The sequence below is a fragment of the Haemorhous mexicanus genome, chromosome 18 (genome assembly GCF_027477595.1).
Source record: "Haemorhous mexicanus isolate bHaeMex1 chromosome 18, bHaeMex1.pri, whole genome shotgun sequence".
Taxonomy (NCBI): domain Eukaryota; kingdom Metazoa; phylum Chordata; class Aves; order Passeriformes; family Fringillidae; genus Haemorhous; species Haemorhous mexicanus.
Genome location: NC_082358.1, coordinates 12,113,953 through 12,129,883, shown reverse-complemented (window position 1 = coordinate 12,129,883; position 15,931 = coordinate 12,113,953). Strand labels below are relative to the sequence as shown.

The 15,931-nt window shown below is 45.8% G+C and overlaps 2 protein-coding genes across 6 annotated transcripts; one reads left to right on the top strand and one right to left on the bottom strand.

Moving 5' to 3' along the window:
• Nucleotides 1-3,114: 3,114 nt before the first annotated feature.
• On the bottom strand, nt 3,115-5,595 carry PPP1R3D (protein phosphatase 1 regulatory subunit 3D). The gene has a single exon (XM_059862537.1). The coding sequence runs from the start codon at nt 5,592-5,594 to the stop codon at nt 4,677-4,679; it is 918 nt and encodes a 305-aa protein (XP_059718520.1). The 5' UTR covers nt 5,595; the 3' UTR covers nt 3,115-4,676.
• Nucleotides 5,596-6,447: 852 nt separating this feature from the next.
• Nucleotides 6,448-14,752, top strand: FAM217B (family with sequence similarity 217 member B). 5 transcript variants are annotated; one of them, XM_059862484.1, is made up of 5 exons: nt 6,448-6,521; nt 7,517-7,769; nt 8,913-9,018; nt 9,105-9,190; nt 9,562-14,752. In XM_059862484.1, the coding sequence occupies exons 2-5, from the start codon at nt 7,669-7,671 to the stop codon at nt 10,916-10,918; spliced, it is 1,650 nt and encodes a 549-aa protein (XP_059718467.1). In that variant the 5' UTR covers nt 6,448-6,521; nt 7,517-7,668; the 3' UTR covers nt 10,919-14,752. The 5 variants fall into 5 exon arrangements, with proteins under 5 accessions (XP_059718467.1, XP_059718468.1, XP_059718469.1 ...); XM_059862485.1 differs by having other exon boundaries at nt 6,464-6,511; XM_059862486.1 differs by having other exon boundaries at nt 6,513-6,534.
• The last annotated feature ends 1,179 nt before the right edge of the window (nt 14,753-15,931 follow it).

Sequence of the window (15,931 nt, the reverse complement as noted above, 5' to 3'; positions counted from 1 at the left end):
AAAAGACTTCTTGATTATACATAGAGTGATGGGCTCCAAAGTGATTGTCACCAGCTAAAAGCAAGATCTGGGTAACAGAAGTTTCTGGAAATAGTGTATTAATCTCAAGGGCAGAAAAAAATATTTGTTTTGTGGAACATTTAAGAAAAGCAACCAATCTGTTCATGCTTTGTAGGAATTTCTTCACACAAAACCGGTGTCAACATGTGCAGTCAAAAAAGTGCAGTTTTGGTCTCCTCATCCCACACATTATACGGACAAAACAAATAATGATTAAAGACAGGGAATTTCTTCTGTAGAACATCAACTGGGAACACAGCCTAGCTATTCCTGCACTAAATGACACAGAAATAACAAATACAGGGTGATTGTTAATTACTTTTTCCAACACAAGGACACAGCGGGGCTCCTCTGAGGCCCGTGCTGGCAGCTCACAGCTCTGCTGTCTCCAGCCCGCTCAGGCAGCCCTGAGGAGGAATCGCAATTCCCTTCTCCACACCGGAGACCCGCAGGCCGCGCTGCCCCGGCCGGATCCAGGGCCCGGCGCGGCCTCACCGGCCGCCCTCAGCCGCGCGCCCTCAGCGCGGGCCGCGCCCCGCGGGCTCCACCAGCCAATCAGCGCTCGGCAGCGCGGGCGCGGGCCAATGGCGAGCGGCGGGGGGCGGGCCCTGCGGGCCCTCAGCGCGGCCGGCGGGAGCGCCCTCAGCGCGGCGGGCGCTGCTGGGGCACCGCGGGCTGCATTTGTCTACCGCCGCTGTTTAGGGCTGATTTCCGCGCACACACAGAAATTACTGGGCATGACTAGCTAAATCCATTCCTGTGCCCAATTTAGAAGGGCTTTCACTGCCCGAGTAGGTGCAAAGACACGCTCGGTTGCAGACCTGCTGTGGGCAAAGAGCTTCCACTGACGTCTGTGGTGTTTATTATGCAGAGGGAACTGGATAATGTGCTTAAGTGGAAGCCAGCAGTGCACTGGATAATGTGCTTAAATGGCATCCAGCAGTACTGGATAATGTGTTTAAATGGAATCCGACAGTGCCAAAGGGGGGCTTTACCTGTACTGGTGTGGTACTGGTGTATCTATTGCCATACCACAAATACAGATGATAAAATTTATCATGAAGCTCACCTACTCCAGAAGAGTATCGAGAAGTGTCTCCATTCACATCTAGAATAAGCAGCAACAGTGGAGCATCTAGGAGAGAAGGGACCTCTCACAGCAGGTAAACCTGCAGCAATTGTAAATAAAATAGTACTGCTGATTCCCTGAAATGAGAAAGACAGATAAATACTCAGTACTATAAAAGGGGAAAAAAACCCAAAACCCTGCACAGAAAGTATTTCAGATACCACGAGATGTCACTGTAATGCAAGAAAATGACAAGTGGTGTGACAAGTGGAGTATCTGCACTGAGGAGCTGGGAGTGAGCAGTGCTTAAGCAGATCTGTAAAACAGCTTTACTGAGAAACCTCCTAAGGACAAAACTTTGCCTGAGGAACTTGGAGCATCAGAAGTTTTCTATGAAAACTGAATCCTGAATTGTGCTTTCACCATATGAAGCAGAAATAATCAAAGCCTGTTTTAAGTCAAAGTTTCCCTTACCATGAGCAAACACAGAGCCTGAGCCTGTCCAGCCTTACTCATTCTATAGCAAAAGAGAAGGGACTCAGTCCAGAAGTGGATCACACACTTTCCTTCCTGCAATCCACACTGAGATTACTTCAGCTCATTTCTCATTCAGTAACATGAGTCTGTTTTGTTTGGTTTAGCAGAAGGGAAGTCAGAAGTTTCACTGAGTTATGCATTAAACAGACCAGAACCAACAGTGAAATTACTTGGCCACAGTCATTTCAGACACATGTGAAAACACCAGAGAAAATGGAAAAACTCTTTAGGGTAGGGTAGCACTATTTACAGGGACTCACTACAGTAGCAGAAATATTTATCCTTTTTACAGTTAAAGGAAGGCATTGTGCTGGCCAAGGTATTTTCAATCTTTGGCACAGATGCTGTTGTGTGTGAAGGGTCAGAAGTGTTGATACCAACAGTTTGAATATCAAGTGTCAAATGAAATACCTGCAGATCTGAGACCACAGGGAGAGAGAAGCTGGGAAAGAAGGCATTACTAATGTTACACTCCAGTTGCCAAATGAATAATCATTCAGTGCAGTTCTAAGTCTTTACCAGCTGTAAAGTACAATTGAGCACTGATGATACACCACATTAAGTGCTGTAGTTACTCACTATACATGCATATTACAGTGATTACAAATTGCAATTTAATTTACAAATAAACTATGATTTTGAAATTAAATGTAAAAATATCACCTATATTAAAATAGCACCAGCAACCTATGAGACAAATTTGATAGTTGGATGTTTGCAGAAGAAATCGATCATTTTCTTAAATAATCTTAATTTTTTAACAACTCAATACAGACATGCCCATCTATTTAAACTGATTTGCAGTAATTAGCACTGATTAAAAAGTAACTGGTAATGTATATTTTTATTAATTATGTCTGCTAGTTAAATGTAATCATTTTGCCTTAGGAGAAACCTGGCAACAGGTAATTCTAAACCTCAGCTCTGTCAAGACTGACCCCAATGGAGCTGCATTTCACATGGAGGATAAACCAGGCACTGCATAGGGACACTCTTAACATGGCACAGGGAGATTTTCATGAAACCTGTCAGGGGAAAGAACCTGGTTTGGGAGGAAAGGCTGCAGCAGGAACTGAAAGAAAAGAAATAGAACAAATAATAACACAATTGTGAGGCCCAGAAATGAATGTGTTAAGTCTAGCACAGATTTGGAAAGTGCAATCTGAGGAAAAACCCCTTCTTCTCTTCTCTTCCATGAAGCTGTATTAGAATCAAGTCTTTTTCCAAAATTAGATCTCAATCCTGCAGGTCCTGCAGGCTGAGAATTCTGAGGTGAAAGGACAACAGGTTCCATCAGGAAGTGGCAGCCCAGTCATCTCTGAGATACATACAATGATCACTGCATCTTTATCAGGTGCTGTTCATTGTTTAGCAACTCAAACCCACCTTACTTTCCAGAGTATGTTACTCTTTCAAGTGGCAACTCAAAATTAAGTTTCTTCATGAGCTTTCTTGACAGAAACAACAGAAAATTGTGAAAAGCTTTTATTTCAATCTTCTGTATTACAAGAGGCATAGTTTTATTATTGCTTTTTAAAATTAATGATGCACTTTGCAATTTTACAACTGGTGGACCTTCTGTCCAACATATGTGCTTCAATGATATACTGTGTGACGCCTTTTTATTTACATGGATTTCATGTTTCTTTAAAAAACATGCTTGGAAAAACCTTGAAACTGTGACATTCATTTACTGTATGACAATAATAAATACATGTTTTTAAAAGTGCATTTTATGGTGATAATCCTTGTAAAGAATTCACTTTTACAAAATCCTCATTATAAGGGAAGTGCTCAATTTGAACTCAGTGCAAAGAGTCAGGTTGTCCTGAGAAGATAAAAATGTGCTGTAAGTTTACCTTCACAACAGGTGCATATTAGCACTAAATGGCTTAATCCCATTTTTGACAATCAGAAGCCATTTGATGTTCATTACTGAGTGTGGCAATAAAACCTAAGTGCAAATATCATCTCTGCTGTGACAGGTGTCAGTACTGGTGTGAAGCTTTAGCAGCTTAACCCGGAGATGGCTCTCAGCTCCACTGCTCCACTGAGCCAGCAGTGCCAGAACTGCACTGTCAGCCCTTCTCCAGCAGTTCAGACCAGCACAGAGCAAAAGGAAACCTGGAATAATGCTTCAGTACTTAGTATTCAAGACCTTGCACATGCCAAAACCCTGAGAGGCTGTGGAAGGAAGACAATAGAAGCCCAACTGAGACTGCTGAGACATTCATTTCTCCACCCCTCTCACACTGTGCTACATCTGGCATGAACCTTTCTCGTGACAGCCTCAGCTTTACAAAATCTGACCTGGCCAAGGGAACACTCAGCTCTGACATTTGCTAGAACATGTCAGTCTGTCCCAGAAGACAGCAACATCCTTCTGGCACGAAAGCAAGTATTGGCACATTTTCATGTATGTTTTGCTCATAGTAGCATTGAATTTCCAACTCAGATATTAATGGAAATATTTAACATGACTACAGCCTTAATAACATAGGTATATAAATACAAGTACTCCCTACAGTGTCTGTCATCCAAATTATGCATAAATGGAATAGTGCCCTGCCTTGGTGAAGTAATATAAACAAAATTAGAAACAAAACCAGTTAAGCCACACCATCCACTCAGAAAAGAAACAGTAGAAAATGGTAAGAGAAATCAGTTAGAAACATTCTATGCAACCAAGAGTATCATTAGCAACAAGAAATGTGTTGTTTTGTTCTCTGGTAGCCTCACAGCATTCCTGGGAACCATTCTGCAATGACTCATGCACCCAAAAAACCCACATGGCTCTTCATGATGGTATCTCACTACAGATTCTGGCCCTTTTAACTTTCCCAGAGGTTTAGGGCAGTTTGTACAGGCCACTGGTTGCCTCCCAGCCCTGGGACACTTGGCCAGGTTTGGCAGGTTTCAAAAAGAAGGCTGTTGCCATAGGAGCAGAGCGCCGTGCCAAGGGACAGTGCCACCAGGCCACTGACACGCTGCTCGGCACCGCTCCCTCTGCTCAGATGAAGTGGATCCAGCTCTCCTCACACTCCCTCGGCAGCTTCAGGGGGTGAGTCCGGCACCTGAGGGTGTAGTTCTTGCCTCTGTTGTTATCCCAGTACTCCTGGCCGTTGACTTGGTACCTTGCTGCAAACTGGACGAGAGTGCTCAGCTGAAGGAGGAATGGAGGCACAGGAAGAAAGAAAGTGAACACATCGACCTGATCCTGCCCGTTTTTCTCTGGGATGCTGCAGTTCCAACGAGCACACACCTCATGGATGCTTTCCCACTGGTTGAAGGTGTAGCGCACGGACACCTGCTTCTCAAAAGCAACATTCCGAACCTGGATGGTGCCACTGAGCCCCAGATCTGAGCTGCTCACCCGTTCCAGACACACCTGCTGCTCCTGGAGTCGGGATGAGAAATCCAGACAGTCTGCAGGCTGCTGGAAGTCAGGGACCAAGCACTGCATAGTAAATTCCAAGTTCAAGCTGCTGTACCAGAGGTCTGAGTTTATGGAGAGCCTGGAAAGGACGTGCAAAGGGATGGATGGATCCTCCCCAGTCTGGAAGACTTTCACTTCAGTGAGCTCCAAGCCTAAAGCATCAGCAAACCTGACCCTGTTCATGCGGCAGCCGGGCTCCTGACACTGCACTGCTGCTCTCTTCCTCCTCTCGGGTGATGTCGGCAGGGACCTCGCTCGGCGACGCATGATGGGCCGCAGGGCTGGGTCACAGCTGGAGGAGGTGCTGCTCGCATGATTTTTTGGCTGGGGGCTCTCCCTGGCTGGGGCACTGCTCTGAAAAGTCTTGCTGCTACTTGTATGGACTGCTGGGGGCTGCTGCTGCCTTCGTGCCACGGCTCCTTCAGCCCTTAACATGTTCTCATAGAGATCTGAGAGGTAGCTGGGATTCCTCTGAGGACCACGCACTTCCATTCTTAACTGGTGGCAAAAAATCAGCGTTAACACTGCAGGCAATAATGAGCACTACCCCTCTGAAGAACTTAATTTGGGAATGGCAGCCAAAGTAAGGTCTGAGGTTATTGCACTGGATACAGCAAAGATCACCTGGAACAATGTCTCCTTCGAACGAAGGGCAGAAGTGTGGCAGGTCTCAGGGCAGCTGGCAGAGAGCCAGCAGTAAGGCGTTGTGCGGGAAGCTGAAGACAGACTCACTGGCCGATGAACTCGAGATCGCTGTGCTGGCTGGTGGCCCCCAGGCTCAGGCTGGAAAGGGATTCAAGGCTATCACCGCTGATACTTGAGGAGCTCACACCCAGGCTGGAGAGCGACTGGAGGCTGTCGTGCTGGATGAAGGACTCCAGGCTGTCGGAGAGGTCGCTGGAGTTGCGGTGCGCGCCGAAGCACCGTGTGCCGGAGCAGCGGGCGAGAGGGGCCTGCAGGCTGTCCTCGCTGGCTGCGGCCGAGCCCGCGCTCCGGCGGCAGCAGCAGCACGAGCAGGGCGGACACTCCAGGCTGTCACACTGGATGCTGGGCGAATCGAGGCCGGGAAAGGCTTGGAGGCTGTCGGGCAGGAGGGAGCCGGGGCTGCTGCAGAGGCTGGAAGGCGGGCGAGAATTGTCGGGCGCGGCCGCGGCGCCGGGCTCGGTGTCGTGGCTGGCGGGGGACGGATCCGCGTTCGGGGCCGCCACAGCGCCCATGGGCGGCGCGGCCCCCGCTGCAGCCCGACCGCGGGAGCAGCCCCGGGGCCCCGCCGGACACCGCGGCCGCTCGGCTCCGCAGCCGCAGCGCAGGCGCCCGGCCGCTTCCCCCGCCCGGCCCCGCCCGGCCCGGCCCGGCCCGGCCCCCGCGCTCTGCGCTCGGGCGGCGCCGCCGCTGGCGAGGGACACGCAGTAAGGGCAGGTACCGGGCCGGGGTGAGGGTCGCCGGGGAATGCGGGGCGGCCCCTGAGTGAAGGAGCGGCCCTTGCGGAGCGCGGTGATAGCGGCGGCGGGAGGGAGCGGAGCGGGCCCGGCTCGGCGGGCGCTGCGGGCACAGCTGCCATCGCTGCGGGCACAGCCTGCGCCTGCTGGCACTGCTGCCATCCACCGGGGGCACCGCCTGCCATAGCCGAGGAACGGGCGCTGCCACCATCCCGGGCACTGCCCGGCCGGCGCTGGCCTCTCGCGGCCGCTGCTCTGCCCTGTCCGGTGCGGGAGTGCGGCGCTCCGGGGCTCGGCTCCGCTGAGCGCGGCCGGGACAGGATGCGGGGAGGCGTTTGAGGGATAGGACGGGATCAAGTGTCAATAGATACGGACATTAATATGACTGTAAATACATAAGCAGCACTGCAGTAGGAGTAAAGGTGCGTCAGGAGAGCTGTTTGTCACCTGTCACATTTGCAGACCATTGTGAACCCCTGGAACCGTGCAGTTCCCTGGTGCGGGAATGCAGTTCCTCTGAAGTAAAAGAAAACAGTGGATCCTGCTCTGAGTATTTTTAGTAGGAGCTGATGAGACATTTATTTTGGAAAAAGAAAAAGATGAAGTATTGGATACAAGATTTGCATATGTGCATATTGGAAGAGCGCGTTTTGTGACACAAAAAGGACGCTGAGCTCGCCCGGCAGCACGGGGTTGCTCTCTGCTCTCCATACCCCGGAGCAGCAGCTCCCACCCCCAGCGCTGTGACGCCCGGCTCAGGCAGCGCCGGGAGCTGCGCAGGCTGAGCAGGGATGGGGATGAGCACATGACACTGCACGGCAGCCCTGGGAGCACGGCAGTACCCGCAGGTATTCCTTATATTGGGAATAGTAAACTGAACGATGCTGCTTCCCACTAAGCGAGTGCTGGGGGAGGGCACTGTTTTCCTGTACAGTTTGGTAGCTGATTATGTTTATCTTCCTGCTTTAAAAATAGAATCACATCGGGAGGATTTTGTTTGTCGCCAGCATCTCCGGGACGTGGGGATGTCTGCATTGGTTATGCTGTGTCTTGCAAAGCCAAAAGACTGGAGCCGTTTGAAGATTATGTAACAGTAAAGGTGCAGATTCCCTTTGGAAAGAGGAATAATGGGACCAGGCATTCAGGAATATCCCTTATTACTGCACAGAGAGACACAGCAGAAGGAAAGCCACAGCCACACCAATGAAAACCACAAAGGAATGGTAAAGTAAGGAAATTAATTTCGCTTTTTATAGTTACTGGAATGTCAATATACTGGGCTTAGTTAATAAGTGCCTGCTTGTTCCCACTGCCTTCCTCTCCCCTGGTCCCAGTGACAGAAATGATTGTGCAGGATGATCGTGCAGGTCACAAGGTCACAGAGGTGACTGCAGCAATGCTGGAGGCACAGGATTTAGTTTCATTCTTTTATAAGCTTTTGAACTTGTGAAATCATGTGTTTTTAAAAACAAAATCTGACTATACTGACATAAAAACTGAGAACAAGATGTACAGCCTGGCAAATTAACTGAACTGCAGTAATGCTAGATTAGATAGAAGGGCACAGTTTGATTATTCCTGTTCTGAAATAATTTCCAGATGGAAATTAGTAATGCTTCTTGTTTTTAGAGCAAACACTGTTCTTACTCGTACAGAATATGCTGGTTTATTTATTCTGGGTGCTTACTCAGAAATGTATCTGGTTTAATTAAGGAAGCATGTTTTAGTTCTAAGCTGCCCAGATCAGTAATGCCATTCCTTTTGCTTTCATATGAGCTTTTTCTCTTAATAATATTTTCACAACCCTATTATAATATAAAATAAGGAATTTTCTTATGCCTTCATTGTGAAATAGTTTGTATTAATACCAGGAGAGACCTTATGCTCCCTGTTCACTCCTTATCTTCAAAGGAATAATCCTTTAAATTTTGATGAGAATATGCAAATGGGAAAGACAAGCAAGATTTGGCTTCATATGTGACCTTCATATTGTACTTTATAATTAATTTTGGTAAATTGCAATTGGAGCACCTACCAGGTACTATAAAAATGAGTAGTTAAATATCTGTAATATTTATTACGTCCAAAGAAGCTTTGGGATGCTCTGACAGAGGATTCTGTATAAGGGCTACATTCTATTATTATATAATCTGATAGAATTATTCACTTTTGCATTAATAATATTAAAAATACAGCAGTGCAGTTGTAGTGTAAAAAGTGGCCATAGTGGCATAGTCCTGATGAACTTTAACTGCAACCAGCTCTTCTTTGAACTCAGCTGTACTCTCAAGTTTTTGTTGTACTTCTGTTCTGACCCTCATATCTGCTGCTGTTTATATCTGATATTCTGTTTAATCCTTTGTGGTTACAGTAATGGAAAAAGCCATCCAAGCACCAAAGGACTAAATAAACCAATTTCTTATGTGAAATCTCCTCCTGGAAGATTAGGCAAAAATGTATCAAGTGCCATTGAAAAGGTAAATAATCCCCTTTCCTAACATAAAAATGGTACCTACTCTAAGTCACCTTCTTAATAACATCACAAACTTTTGTATCCCTTCAGATTTCCCATGACACTCAAGATGGTCACCAACCAAATGTTTATAAGAAGGGAAGAAACCAGCTGGATGGCAATAATCAGTCAAAAAGGTAAATTTTATGTTAAGATTATGTGTTTAATTTGTAGTCATTTCAAACTGGTTGACAAAATGCCTGTGATGAAACTGGAGCTGCATTTGACTTCACTGGCTCAGAGAAAAAGAGATTTATCAAAATGGAAGCTTGCTATCCTGCTTTAGTGAGTTCTCAGGCAAAACCATAAAAAAGCCCAACAACAAATCAGTAGTAGGCAGTGTTATCTCTACCAGCAATTATTGATTTTGCCTCATTACCAAGTTTCTGTGCCAGTTTTAGCTTCAGTTGTGGAGATCCCCATCCTTGAAGGGGTGGCAAGACCTTTGTAAGCTGCTGTTCAAAGGCACTGACCATTCTAACAGGACATGAACTTCCTTTTCCTTTAGGATCCCAAGTGTTTGCAGCTCACTGCACAGTGCACAAGGACCAAAGAGGAGTCCCCCAGAAAGAAGGCAAAACGAATCCTTCCTGCACAGGAGTCCCCCAGAAAGAATGAAAAATGAATCTTTCCTGCACAGGAGTCCCCCAGAAAGAATGAAAAATGAATCTTTCCTGCACAGGAGTCCCCCAGAAAGAATGAAAAATGAATCTTTCCTGCACAGGAGTCCCCCAGAAAGAAGGCAAAACGAATCCTTCCTGCACAGGATCCCTCCTGGCACAAAGGGCAGCACACAAGAAAACTTCTGTAGGGCTAAGGATGTCCCAGTGCAGTATTTTTATTGCAGTGCAAAAGAACAGTTGGGGAAGAATCACGCAGAATACATTGCTGAAGCCAGCCCAGGCTCTTCGAAATGGCAAGCATCTGTAGGTGAAATGTTTCTTGATTTTGAATCGGTGCAAATTATTAAAGAAGATGCTGAAGATGATAGTGCCAGTGACCTCTCTGACTCAGAAAGGATTCCCATTCCCCCCTCTCCCTGCACACCACCAGAACTCATCCTCAGAGCTGAAGAAATCGACCCAGTTTGTTTGGAACACATCCCTGAAATGGGATTTAAAGAATCCGAATATTACTACCCCGACTTCCTGCCACCCCCTTTCAACTCGTGGGACCTGAAGCAGCTGGCCACCTTTGCCCACGTGGAGGGGAAAGCCGAATTCCGGCCCAAGCCCACGGGGTCCCTGGAGAAGTACCTGGAGCGCCTGCTGCAGCTGGAGTGGCTGCAGATGCAGACGGTGCAGAGTGAGAAGGGCAGGGCCACCAAAGCCCGGCCCCAGACTGCCCCCGGCCCCAGCCGTGCCCTGAAGAGCCCCGGGAAAGGCAAAGCCCTGCTCAGCCCTGTGCCCCCCAGGCAGGCAGTGCCCCAGGAAGGTGTTGCCAGGCTGCCCAGGAGCTCTTTGGGTCACAGGGCAGAGCCCCGCTCTGAGGAGTCTCGCCAGGCACGTTCCCATCCTGGGCACCTGAAGGTTCCTGAGAGAATGGGGTGTGCAGCCCCTCCTCAGAGGCAAAGTGGGGATGGCAGGAGTGAACTGAGAAAGAAACCAGCTGCAAAGCAGCAGCTTCTCAGTCTGCAGCCCCCCGAGAGCAGCCCTAAAATCCAAAGTGTCGGGAACATCAGACCCCCGAAGCAAACCCCAGCATTCCACGGTGCAGCTGCTCCCATCAAAGGCTTAAAAACATACATGTGTACAAATCCAAAGAAAAATGGCAACGCCAGCAATTATGTTCCTCCTAAAAAAACAACAGTGGACAGGAAAACAAAAACAAATGGCACAAAGCAAGCACCACGCAAATTTCAGTGAGGGAAAATTAGTGAATGTTGATGCTTCCTGACTGCTAGAAAGCATCTGGCCAGTGCAGAAGAATCTGTTTTTCCTTCATAGGAAGATCCTGAGAAAAATGTTCCTGGCACGTGGTTCTGAGTCAGCACTGTTCATTTCTATAGATCTGATCTTAAGCCAGCAGGAAATGTTTTCTCTGAAGGCAAATGTCTTCCATTGGTCTTTTCCTCAAAAATATTTATAATTGCTCAATGAGGATAACAATAGCACAGTGTGAAGTTTAGAGAAGTGTAGAACATCTTGTCTGCACCAGCTGAGTGTTCTTGTATTTACCCTGCTGGGTGTGAGGGAATAGGGTCCATGCTCTTTTCTCCTTGCCCAGATGTGCTTTTTGTAAGACAGGTTTGATTTTGGTGTTTTTATAAAATATTGGAGCCTGTTATCTATGCAAAGTCAACTCTAATTCTTCACAGAAGATGATGAATTGGATTTTTTGGATGAAATAGGTATTATTTTTTTGAGAAGAAGAAGGGAGATAATGTTTTGAAATATTTTAATGCAGAGAGAATTCTTTTTAAGACAAAGTACTAGGGACCTGACAGCTTCAATAATGACAGATTAAGAAAATGGAATGTGTATTTTTATACCCTGGAATCTTCACTGTGTTTACAGACAGCTTTCCTGGAAGTTCATTTTGTAGGCTTTGATGCTTTTTGTCATTTAGGGGAAATGCCCAGATTTCAAATTGCACATGGATATATTTGAGTCATGCAAACTAAGGCTTTTAGCAGAGACTGGATGGCCTAGTTTTCAGAACTGGGGGCCCCTCAAAACATAAGAAACAGACTCTTAAGGGAAGAATTTAAAAGGTGGTGTAAGTTCAAGTAAAGATATATTTTGATACAGAAGAAACCCATTTTTAGTCATCTGAGATGACTCTTATTTATCCTGTGGTCCAGTCTAGCTTGGCTTCTTAAAGTTGAGGGAGCTGAAGTGGGGAAATGCCCTGCAGTAGAAAATTGTACAATCAGGACTGGGTCCTGTGCTTGGGTCCTCTGTCTTCTCTTATGTCTGTGAGATACAGGAGAATACAAAGGACTCTTCTGAGAAGATTCAAGTGTCACTTGATCTATTACAATTTCAAATCAATCACAGCAGCTGGGGACAGGATCTTGTTAAGATGAAATTCTAAAAAATTCTAATTTTTTACTTTCACTTTAAAATCCTGGTCAGCGTATTTTCCTCCTCAGCCACCAGTCCCAATCTTCATGAGAAGTGAGCTGAGGTCTGATGGACCAGATTGTGCAAGAGGATCCTTCACATTGTGATAGAAAATGAAAAAGTAGCAAATACTAAAGAGTACATTATGTATATAGCTAAATTGCACTTCTCTTGGTGAGCTCATCTTGGTTTTAAGATGCTTAGCTGTTTCTATCTTTCATTGTGCCTACCAGATCTTCAGCTTTGTAAACTTTCAAAGCATGAATTTATATGTAGTTTGAAAAGTGAGAATATTAAGAAATGTAGTAATAAAGTAGAGTATTTTACAATACATAAAAACATTGCTCAGGAATTGTCTAAGGAATATTTTTAGTGGTTTTTTGCCTAGTCTACTGGAGACCAAATGTGAAATTTTGAATTGGTAAAGGAAATGAATGTAATAGGCACTATGACATGTCCAGAATCAGTATTTGTAAAGTTACACTTACTATGAATTGTAGTTGCATGTACATTCAGCTCTATGCAATTCAAGTGAGACTGAATCTGAGATGCTCAAAGACAGAGGAGGTGGCTGTGTCAGAGGTGTGGTGGCACTCAGGATGAGACTGAACACCAGCAGCTGCAGAGGACCAGCACATCCCAGTGTTGCTGTTTCACCCTTCTGTTTTGGTCCAGCCTCATGTATTTCAGCCTTTTTAGATGAAAGGTTCCTGCACCCAGGGCTAGTATTTCAAGCTCTGGCCAAATTCTTCAAGCCTGCCTTAGCCAAGTGTTCCTGATTCCCATGAGCAGTATTTAAAAATAGGAGAGCTGCTTTGCCAATAATCAGGATTTTAATGCACTGTTCTAGTTCACTGTTACAAGCTCCAAACCTGAGGTGAGCAGGATCCAGGCAATAATTAGAATAACAGTTTTTTTAAAAAAAAATCTGTTAGATGCAGTAAGTAATTTAGCATGTTCTCATAGCATTGAGTATTGCTGGATGCTAAAATTTCTAAACTGAAGCTTTCCTGGGTTGTAAGGAGGGCATGTAGATACTGGCACATTTTGCATGATCCCTTCTCTAAGAATAAACACATTTCAACCAGCTGTGACCAGAGCAAAGGTGATTGGCACTGGGGAAAGTCTTTTGTCACAGAGGTAGGAGAGTTTGAATGCAGTGTTTGTCATCCTATGGACACCAGTCTGTCGCTGGAGACTAAAAAGGGAAGCAGGTGGAGGTGGTGATGGCACTTCAAAGTCTGAAAACTTGTTCATCACTGGGCTCCACCTGGGATCTGGCCAAGTAGGTTTGTCTCCTAATAATCACATCAGTCTAATTGCTGTCATTGATTTGATTCTTCTGACATGCTTGTCTTTGTTCATACACAGACACAGAAATTCTGTGTTTGCCTCAACAGCTCTTGGCTGAGAGACCTCCAAGGGCTGGGTTTTATCCTGTTTCTATTTTAACCTCACTGTCTTCTGGGCCTACAGATGGAAAGAGCTCCTTTTATGAAGAGGACTGTGGTTTCTATTTCTTTCATTTTGTATTGCTGGATATTCTTAGAAACACTTCTGAACAGAGCAGAAAAATTTATTCCATCAAACAGATTCAGTTTAAAATTAATTACTTAAGATACTTCCCCAGCACCATGTTTGTGTGGCTGTTAGCCTTTTTTACAAGGTTTAGCAATATGATCATGTGGATCTAAGCCTAGCACTGGTGATGCTTCTGGAAGAACAGATTACTGTGATGTGAGAGATTTAAACAGAGTGATTTATTTTTTTTATTGAGAATGTAAAGGTTTAGTGTTCTGCAGTATTACCTACAGAATAAATATGCTCAGGTTGTATTTCAAATAAACAGCCAGACTCTGCTTCAGGTTGCATGAGTATAAACTTTGAACAACTCAGTTATTTCCAGTGAAATGACCCTGCTAGAAGATGTGAAGAAACAGAATTTCACTCTAATATGAATAAACTGTTTTCCTTTAAAATTTAAATATTTAATATTTAAAGCAATATTGTTTGTCTCTTGCCATGTTCCTTTTTTCTCCATTGCTTGCATCTCATGCTGAGGGCAGTAATTTTCCCACCTCGTTTTCAGTTGGATGCAGCAGGATAATGCTGCAGGGAGGGATGTACTGATTCCACTGGGCTGAGCTGTCCTGTTTGACTCCAGACTCTGAGATCTGCCCTCATCCTGTCACTGTTCCTGTCCCTTCTGTGTTTCATTCATTGTTTCAGGGAACTTTGACCTTGTATTTGCTATTTAAAGGATCTTGTTGGAATTCTGAGAGAATTTTGACAGTTTTTTCAGCCAGTATGTGCTTTTTTGGAGCTGATACATTAAATTTCTATAGTATGAAATTGCCTAGAATGCACTATGTTTTGCCTTATTTTAAAGGTATTGAGCCTTTGTTGCTCCCATTGCATTAGTGGGTTTTCATCTGAAAAATAAAGAGATCATGCTGGAAGGACTGAACTTGATTTACTGACGATTTGCAGACCAGCTTTTGGTGTTGGTATTCATGTATTCTTATTTATTTGAACTTTTTGTGGATATTTTTGCTAGTAATTCCTTGGGAAAGTGATCTTGTCATTCAAAGGTCCCGTATATTTGCTACAATAAAAGTGAGATACTGCCCTGTTTGTTGCTGAGTTGTACTTTTTTCTCAAGATGGCACCACTGAATTTCCTTGGAGAGAATTCCAGTATTGTGCTGTCAGGTGGAGGGGGTGGCTCAGCACATCCCGGATCCTGCTGGCCAAGGGAAGCCAGAAAATCCGGAATTTTCCTTCAGCTTTGGGCAATTCCATCCGGGATCCAGGGTGCGGGAAAACCCGGACCGGATTCCGGCCGGAGTCCGGAATGGACTCGGCAAAAGCAAAAACCCGGACTGGATTCCGGCCGGAGTCCGGAATGGACTCGGCAAAAGCAAAAACCCGGACTGGATTCCGGTCGGAGTCCGGAATGGACTCGGCAAAAGCAAAAACCCGGACTGGATTCCGGTCGGAGTCCGGAATGGACTCGGCAAAAGCAAAAACCCGGACTGGATTCCGGCCGGAGTCCGGAATGAACTCGGCCAACTGGTCTGGATTCTGTGAGAATCAGCATCAGTTGAGTTGGGTGAGCTCGACTCACTTGTGTTCCAGGTAACAGGCCTGACTGCTAAAACAAAGGTCATAACTGCCAATTAACTGCTAACAAATCTGCTAATTAAACTGCTTCTGTCTGGAGTTTTCAGCCAAAGGGCAGTAGGAGCTTTTGTGTGGACTTTCATTGTTTCTTCCCTTCTTTAGAAAGTGTGTTACCAAAGCACCCTGGAAGATTAAGGGGACACCTGTGAACCTTGCAGATACACTGAGGAAGGAGAGTTAGAGCCCAGAAACTCCCCCTGCCCCATCTCCATTGGCAGTGAGGCCCAATGATTTTTTGTACACTGGGCCCAATGTTTTCTGCTCTGGAAGACGTCTGTCAGAAGTGATCTCCATCACTCAGTTAATGTCAGAAGGCTGTGACTTTGGTGCTGCAAAGGCTTTTGGCAGGAGCAGTGACAATTGCAGAAAAAAGAACCATCTGTCCTTGAAGGGATTGCAGTGTTTGCAGCAGGAGCACCTGGCCTTTCACTCTTCCTGCCTGCACTGTTTCATGTGGGCAGCCAAAAACCTGGCATTTCTCAAGGTTTCACTGTGCAGAGGTGATGGGGGGATTTTGACACTGACACAAATAGAAGATCTGATCTTAAGGATCCTCAATTCAGTATGCAAAGGGAAAAAACCTAGATCAGCTAGCCCTGAAATTCCAGGCAGAGTTTTGAAGAGCAAATGC

What these genes read in the sequence shown, in the direction of transcription:
- PPP1R3D (XM_059862537.1), bottom strand. Translation starts at nt 5,594, where the DNA reads ATGGAAGTGCGTGGTCCTCAGAGGAATCCCAGCTACCTCTCAGATCTC.
- FAM217B (XM_059862484.1), top strand. Translation starts at nt 7,669, where the DNA reads ATGGGACCAGGCATTCAGGAATATCCCTTATTACTGCACAGAGAGACA. An exon ending in AACCACAAAGGAATGGTAAA is followed by an intron (nt 7,770 to 8,912) that starts GTAAGGAAATTA and finishes TTGTGGTTACAG; the next exon opens with TAATGGAAAAAGCCATCCAA. An exon ending in TATCAAGTGCCATTGAAAAG is followed by an intron (nt 9,019 to 9,104) that starts GTAAATAATCCC and finishes GTATCCCTTCAG; the next exon opens with ATTTCCCATGACACTCAAGA.